This window comes from Cariama cristata, unplaced genomic scaffold, assembly GCF_000690535.1.
Source record: "Cariama cristata isolate BGI_N322 unplaced genomic scaffold, ASM69053v1 scaffold185, whole genome shotgun sequence".
NCBI classification, from domain to species: domain Eukaryota; kingdom Metazoa; phylum Chordata; class Aves; order Cariamiformes; family Cariamidae; genus Cariama; species Cariama cristata.
In genome coordinates this window covers 9,576-18,110 of record NW_009616724.1, presented here as the reverse complement: position 1 = coordinate 18,110, position 8,535 = coordinate 9,576, and the positions used below count along the sequence as shown (strand labels likewise).

The 8,535-nt window shown below is 50.0% G+C and overlaps 1 protein-coding gene across 1 annotated transcript in view; it reads left to right on the top strand.

Annotated features, from left to right (window-relative positions):
- Positions 1-8,535, top strand: part of LOC104161722 (dystrobrevin beta-like) — a gene marked incomplete at its 5' end in the record, with an annotated part of 88,273 nt that overhangs the window by 73,816 nt on the left and 5,922 nt on the right. Inside the window, 2 exons of the mRNA XM_009700255.1 lie at positions 690-849; positions 7,102-7,191. Of these exons, the coding sequence (XP_009698557.1) occupies positions 690-849; positions 7,102-7,191 (250 nt within the window). The remainder of the gene's footprint in view (positions 1-689; positions 850-7,101; positions 7,192-8,535) is intronic.

Below are 8,535 nucleotides of genomic sequence, written 5' to 3'. Positions count from 1 at the left end.
GAAGAGCTGTAGGGGAGCACCAGAAACCGTATCGAGGAAGGCACCGGCACCCGCGATGCGAAGCTGCTCGCGAGGCTCTTGGAGCAGCACAAAAGAGACGGGGTGGATTTGACTGGAAGAAAATGTAAAACAAAAATTTTAAAAATCACTTTTAGTAATATATAAAAATGTATAAAATACATAAAAATAAATTCAAAAAGGGGATGGACCTTCAGCAGAGCCTCAGTGGCACCGCGGAGCTCTGGGAGTTTCCTCACTGCTGCCTGTGGGAAGGATGAGCAGATGCCAGGTGGTTGACGGGTCCTTCTGGAGCACACGGCTGGGACGGTCACCCCATGCCTTCCTGGGGTTTTTACCAGCCTGGCGTTTGACCGGTGACACAGTGAGCATGTGGCACGGAGGCCGTAGGTCAGGTGCTGCGCCGGAGGCAGCACGGCTGTGAGTAGCACGTGCAGCCCAAGCTTGGCGCTGCGACCCGACGCGTGATGCGCCGCGCCCGGCGTGCCACCACCGTGGGGTCCTCCCACAACATCTACCGATCATGCATCACATTACTCAAATTGAGAGTGTTTTGGTGAAGCGTCTTTCTTTATGCATTTCTCTTTTTTTTTTTTTGCTGAATTATTTTTAGACATTGACTCAAAAAAAAGTTAAAAATTTGGAAACTGTGTCTCATGTCTCCCGTGCAGGCGCAAGCAGCAGGCTCGGCACACTCCTCACCCACCCACGGAGCCAGCCACCCCATGCCCATGCCCGTCAGATCCACCTCCGCCGGCTCTACCCCAACTCACGTCCCGCAGGACTCGCTTGCAGGTGTCGGGGGAGATGTGCAGGAAGCTTTCACGCAAGGTGAATATCACACAGAGCAGAACCACATCTGGTGTTAGTCCTGCCATCATCACGTAAAAGAGGGGAGATTCAGACTAGGTCTAAGGAAGGAATTGTTTATGCTGAGGGTGGTGAGGCAGTGGCAGAGGTTGCCCAGAGAGGTGGTCGATGCCCCATCCCTGGAAGTGTTGAAGGCCAGGTTGGATGGGGCTGTGAGCAACCTGGTCTGGTGGGAGGGGTCCCTGCCCATGGCAGGGGGTTGGAGTAGATGGCCTTGAACGGTCCCTTCCCACCCAAACCGTTCCATGACTTGATGATTCAATGTACAACAGAACCATAACTTGGCAATATTGAGTCAATAATTACGAACCTCTTTCCTGTGCTCTAGACCAAAGAGATTGGGGGCAGATTTTTCATCTTTACAACTTAATGAAATTATTTCTGTGATGATGATCTTCCCTCCAAGGAAGGGATCCTCCATCCCAGAGAGTTACGCCTGCAAATAATTTAACAGTTAGACATTAAAAACTGATCGTATTTACAAATCTGGTGGTTGAACTGTGCTGTGATTTGCAAGAGGAAAAGAGCAGTTTAATGACCAAAAGTAGGCAAACATGCAGCCCTCTTATCCAGAGTATTTAGCTAACAGCTACTCACCTCTCTGCTGGTTATGAGGCAGAGAGGAAGATGAAATTTTGCAGCACAACTGGGTGAAGGCCGTTCCTAACTGAGCACATCTGCGGAATGGCTTGCTTGCTCTGCCAGAGACAGAGACGTGCAGTGACCCTGCAGGGAGAAGAAGAAAAAAGTGCTAAACGTGAGAAAAGGAGAGGAGAGGGGAGAGGAGAGAGGAGAGAGAAGAGGAGGAAGACCATAACAAAGAAGCAGAAGGACACACAGGACAATGAGCTTTTTCTAGCTCCATCAGTCGGAGCTCCTCCTTTTGCACCTTTTCTACATGTTACTCCCCTCTCCGTTTGAAAAAACTATCACTTTCTGGTCTAAACTCCTTGCTGCCAACTGCTCCATAAGTAGACATAAAAAATGCTGGATTATCAGGTAGTTTCAGATGAATTCCTCTCTGTCCACCTTGTCCTCCATTTCTTTGGTAAAATCACTATGGTTGGATCAGATGGCTAAGCTGTCCATTTGGGAATCATACAGCTTATTGTGCTTTGAAGAAAATCGGGCAGCAGTTGACATACATACTTTTATTCCTCAACTTCTGTAGGTAGTATGAGTTTATACTTAGCTGCTGTTGCTTTATTTGAAAAAAAAATGTTTTATAATCGTACATTTCAAAAGAAGTCAAACTTTTCCATGTCAAAGCCATTGTCGGCTCAAAAAGGGCTCCAAAATTTGAACACAACCAGAATAAATGGAAACTTGTTCAGCTCAGGGCAGACCACTGGCTCTCCCTCAGATACCGAAGAGCCTTGACTGGCGATGTTGCAAGGCGGCAAGCAAAGACATGACTGTCAGTCTGATGTCAAGAAACTTGGCAACTATTTTTTTACCTTCAGGGACCATCTCGCTGCAGAGGAGGGGGAAATGAGTTATTCTTTGGTCCTGCCTACTTCGGCTCTGCTCATGGTGAAGGAAACCATTCCCAGCAGGAACGGGTGCCCATACTCTGTTTTTCCCAGCAGTGGTGTCACCTGGGTTTTATGCGCTCTTTTCTTCTCTTTTGCCCATATTGGTCCAGAACTCTTCATCTTTAGTACTCCGGAAGCATCCGGGATGTAGAGCTGTGAGAAAACAGCAGCAGGACCTGGTCTCCCCAGGTACCTCTGACAGACACAGAGGTTGTTTCTCAACGTGATCCACGTTTCTGGAGATGGGACATCCACTTGTGCTTTATATTCTTCTTATTGACAATAAAAGAAAGAAGGACAGACGATCCACCTCTCCCTAATGCGCTGGCAAGGGCTTCACCGGTTTGCCGGCAGAGACAGCCGGCGGGCAGGAGCTCTGCGTATGGACCTCTTGGTGCTCCGTGGGACATCCCGCTGGGTACCGGGCATCCTGGAGCCTGCGGTGCCGAGGCGCTGCAGCCTCTCCCCTCTCTTGGTCCCTTGCAGTAAACAAGAGCCCTCGCCTTGTTGCAGAGGCCAGGTTGTTTATTTCTTCAAAAGATGACAAGTTGTATCATACGGAGTCACAAACCTGGAGGTGGTGTTTTCTCATTCTGGGTAGGGAAGATCGTGAATATTAGTGTCAAATACCTTTGTCAGATGGACGGTCTCTTTTTCAAAACAAAGAAAATGTGAAAATAAACTTCCCAGAGCTGATGATACATCTCAAAACCAAACAGGTTTTAAATAGCAATTGGCATTTATCAGCTGCTCATTGGACGTGTCCTTCTGGAGCGATCTTCTTCCTTGCCTAATGGAGCTGCTGCCGGAGGAAGGTGGGGAAAGAGACTACGAAATGGTGGCAGAGGAGCGGGAAGTATCAGTGAGTACTTTTCATTGGTATTGGATACCTGGAGTGCTACAGCAAGGACTGCAAGCCCTTAGCCCAGGCGTACTCAGGAGAGGGAACGGCTGTTCCTTCTTCTCCAAAACTTCGGCCGGTGAACGGCTCAGGCGGTGAAGGACATCCAGTCTGAAAACACCGCATATCTACAACTCATCTGTGAGAAGGATATGTCTTTTTCCGATCCCATCGGTAGGAACAAGCTCCTCATCTCTCTAAACACTTCCAGAAACGACAGCAGAAGCAGGCATTTCCAGGGAGGCAGGATGCCAAATACCAGAGGCACAACACTCCATCTGTTGCTGTGGGTGGTCCAGTCGCCTCCTCTTCATCTCCACAACAAGTTTGATGGTACAGCCGAGAGCTCTCAACTGATTTCTTTGGCAGCTGCCTCTCCTTCCCCCCTTTGCAGATTGGCTTTCTTTTTCCAGGCTGCGTAAAGTGGAACAGCGGCGCAATGAGTCCCACCAGTCACTGGGAAAATCTGCTCTATCTGCTTCATCATTTTCCCCTTTCCTTTTTTAATTAGGAAGGCACAAAGAGATGAAATGATCTCCTTTCTGTTGCTAGGAGTAATGAACACATGATTATAGTAGTACATTAACTGTCCTACTTGATTTTTTTTTCATTTTACAGTATTGCTTTGGCATCCAAATTTGCTCCTTATCCATCTGCTTTTTTCTCTGGAGATACAGGCAAAAGCCATGACAAAGCAAACTTCTCTCTGCACGGTTTACAGTCACCAGAGTTGTCTTCCTCAAACGCCTGGCTCCGGTAGAAGCTGACGTAATTAATCAAGGGCTCATTCATGCCTTTTACCTGAATGACTGGTTCATAAGGGGAAGAGTCTTCGTCAGGACCTGTTGATATTGCCCAAAGTGAAAACTTGGGGGTTTTCCTAGGTTTTTAACACCTGACAGCATCTCAGATATCTGTTGCGATGAACCAGGTGTTGTACAAAACTATTCAAGGCTGGGCTAAGGACTTGCGCAGCAGCTGCATCACAACAGCTTGGTGTTGGTGGTGGTGACGACTCCCCAGAAGCAAAAACTCCAGAGGCGATGCCTGCAGTACGCTTATTTTGTAGGGGGGGGTTACCAAAAACATTTAAATTATTTTTACTAACTTTTGCATATCCACCAGCTTCTTATAAAATGTCACAGTGGAAGAGAGGAGGAAAAGGGAGTGACGATCTCGGTGCTGTCCCACCTCGTGCTGCCGTGCCCTGGGAGCGGGCAGGGATGCCAACCTCCCAGGCACAGGTCTTCTGCGAGCTTCCCCATCCATGTGGGAAGGTCTGGAGAAGGAAACCTTTAAAGAATTGAATCCCAGTGATCTTGATCATATAGTTTTAAGATTAGATCGGTCTCTTCCATAGATGCTCTCCTTCTTGATCTTCCACTTGGCCAGAGGGAGAAGGCAGTAATACAGGATTAGAATAAAATGCCCTGATGGTATTCCGGCCGAAATATTCAGATACAGAGCCCACCATCTAATTAGAAAACTAATACTGCTGTTTCTCATCTCGAAAGAGAAGAAAATAGTCCCTCAGGATTTCTCAGATGCAAGTACGATCCAGCGCTGGCAGCAGAAGGGTGGAAGTTCCTCTCGTGATAACCACAGCGGTGGCTTATTCAGCTACGAGAAAAACTCTTGCAAGAAGCAAATGGTCAACAGACTCCATAATAAGTTTCCTGGAATGATCCTTCCGGAAAGGCAATCTGCACAATTAGTGCTATTTCTTATTAATCATGCAAAATCGGGCAAATTCAAGGCAAGTGGAGAACACAGGAAACAGGATAAAATTTCTATTGTTTTCACATAATAAAATAATTGAATGCCACCAGCCAGGAGGGCTTTGGGTGGCTTCTGCACGTAGCTGTCCAGATGAGCTCCTTAACATTATTCATCTGTGTCACAGGGGAGACCGGCTGGAATTTTACAACCTTTCACTCCCACAAGGAAGGCCGGGCTGGGCAGTGGCTGTGTTTCACTGTCCCGTGCAGTGACAGGACTCAGGACATCGACAGACCTGGATAAAGGTGCAGAGGAGTCCCCTAAGTCCCAGGTCCCAGACTTGTTGGCCAAAATCTGCATCTTTTCCCGGGAATTGCACACTGGGCCTGATGCTGGTCGGTTGGCAACCTAAGCTGGAGGAAAAAGATGCTGACGGAAAGCACGTCAGCTCGGTAGCGTGCTCTGGCAGCGCTCAAAGAGCACTGAAATCCATAGGCAAAACGCAGGAGCAGGCGCTCTGACAGCACCCCGGCCAAGGACGGAGTAAAAGCCAGCGCAGCATTTGGGAGATTAAAGCAGCACGTCTGGAATGAAAGAGACACCCGACTTCAAACAAAAGTAAACGTGTAATGTACAGTTGTCATTACTGCAGTTCAGCACAGCTGCGAAATGTCACATCAAATGTCTCCGGCGATTCCACATGTGTTGTCTTCTGCCCTCGCTGGAGTCAATGGCAGGACGGGATCCCAAACGCCGAGATCTTAGAGCACTGTCAGACACTCGGCATCAAAGCGGGGCTCCTGGAGGCTGCGCCGGTGCCGACATCTGGTGCCTGTGTGGGATGAGAGACCGCCTAAAGCCATTTTCTGTGAGCAGTTAAAGCACGGGAACAGCTGAGATGGGGCCAATGAACCGTTACAGGGACTCGCTCCCCGCAAAGCTTCAGCTCGGGGCCATCGACTCCGCAACCTGAGAAACTGTAGCTACAGACCACCTGCCGGGGCAAAAAACATGACCCCACACCGTCAAAGCCTCCAAATAAAACCAAAATAGTGCAGTGCAAAAAGGTGGCAGAGGAAAGGAGGCTCGGCGAGGACGGGGGGTCAGATCCGCAGCATCTGCAGGCTCTGGGGCACTGCAGAGTCGGGCTGCGGTCGGCAGGACGCTCCGCTGTGAGAATATGGCTGGCTGTGAGAATATGCCGGAGGGACCGGCACGGGGAACCGGAATAGATGGTGGAGAAGATCATTGTCTTCCCAGCATCAGCAAGAGGCAACAGGCATCATCCCCGACACGCAGCAGCTCCTGCTGCCCTCGCCCATCTCTTTGATGGGCAGCAGCCACTCTGACGGTTCCTTTGCAGATTGTGGCCCTTGCTGGCCCTAGCCGTTCTTGCAGAGCCGTGGGAGATGTTCAGGTTGTCGATGGGGTGAGCGGGTCCCTGGAGCAGAGGCTCACACCAGACGGGTGTCCAGACTAGCACTAGGCAGGTCAGTGTCACTGGGGGGGGACAGCAAAGTGCCGTTGCCCCGGCCGTGCGGCACACCGAGGAACAGGGTCGCTTCCTCCAGCGATGCAAGAGCAGAGCTCTGCAGAGGGTGAGAATTCAGTTATCTTTCATTCCGCTCAAACCTCAGCGATATCAATTGCAGCAGAGAAGCCGGCAGCGATAACGATGCTGCCCAAACAAAGAGCATGGATGAGCTGCGCCACGGCAGCGCCCATCATGGGGAGAGAAGCATCTGCCCTTGAGCTCCCGAACCAGCGCTGTCCTTGTCAAGGAGAGGAGCGGTGTGGGGGCTAATTAGCCAAACAGGCAATCAGGCAGCCAAGCAGAACTGGGCTGTTGCAGAGCAAATCACCATCTCTCGCTAAGCCGAGATGCTTTGAGGGAGCCCTGCCGAATGCCGGGGTGTCCAAGCTCTGTCCCGAGGGGTGGGGACCCTGGCAGGGGGACCAGGGAGGGACGCGTGGCCGAGCATCACAGCGCGAGGAGGTTGGGCAGCGTCAGCGTGGCAAGTGCAATTCCTCCTGTTTGAGTGTCTGCTCTGCTCCCAGGTACGAGGAGGAACCTCCGCAACGACCTGCTGGTAGCAGCCGATTCCATCACCAACACCATGTCGTCGCTGGTGAAGGAACTTCATTCAGGTAAGAGTTAATTTAGCGGCACGTGCGCGTGGCAGAGAAAGGAGAGCTTGAAGCCACAAGTTGGAGATCTGTCCTTAGATTTGTTTTTATAAAAACTATTTAAAGCGTAACGTGACACTATGTGTTCATTTTTTCAATGATAAAATGAAAGATAATTTTTATAGCTAACATTGTTAAGAACACCAAATACCTTCCGAACAGGCTTTCCGTTGATTTTATCACTGATAGTTAGGGCAATGCCCCGCAGATACGAACCTGGCTGGTAGCACCGTTGGTGATTGGTGAAGCAGACTCACATCTGGCTCCCGCGCTCTGGCTCCTGTTGATCCGTGCACGTGTAACAGCACCAAGCAGCTTTGCCAGAGCACCCTGCGGGCATGTCCTGGGCCGCTTACCGGGCAGAACTGCCCCTTCCCAGTCCCGCTTCTGGAAGTCAGAGCTCCTTAACAACACAGGCCGGCAAGTCAGAAGCCGGGGCACAGTTTTTGAGTGAGGTTCCCCAAAGCATTGCTTACTGATGGCGATACTCGAGCAGCAGGTGAGACTCCTCTGCAATGAATCCCCATTAGATGCCGTAATCACAAATATATAGTACGTGAACGTGAGGCCAATTTCAACAAAGGATTAAACAGTGATGTGGAAAAAAAGATAATTATTCCCTTCGTGCCTTTTTACTGTGCCAGTGGAGGTAAACACCCTGACGGGACTGGAGCGGCTGCCCAAGGACGCATCCTGTGGCTCTCGAGCCTTGTCAGCCATGGAGCGTGTGATCATTTGGTATTCCAGCAGCTTGTTTGTGGGCTGCCTTCTCTTTTAAGAAAGAAGGAAAGCCTTCTGTATTCAGACTGAATCTCACGGTTTCTCTTCCATGCCTCCCCCAGCCCCTTGCTGTATCCGGTAGTTGCATCACATAATCCCCCCCATAAACTTATCAAATTCCATGTTAAAACCAGTTAGGCTTTTTGTTCCAACTGCCCTTAATGGAGAAGTCACAGTTATAAACCGGGTTGATATTTTACTGCTAAGCAGTAAATTCACCCAGTCTAAACCCCATGTCTTGGCTGCAAAGGCAGCTGTGAGTTAATAAAGTCTTTCATGTATGACAGCGGCATCGCTGGTGCCATTGCGGTGAAGGGCCCTGTGTTTCTTCAGTAAATCATCGTGCTCAAGGCGCGCAGCTCGCTCCCCCCTGGGCTGAAACCCGGTGAACAGACCCTCTGCCCAAAACAGATGTCTGCAGTAATTTATTTTTTGCTTTCAATAGAAGAGCACTTTTGCGGCGGTATGGCTGAGCTCCGGCTCTGGTCCGGGGTGGCCGGCGGCAGAGCTGAAGTGTCGGCTGGA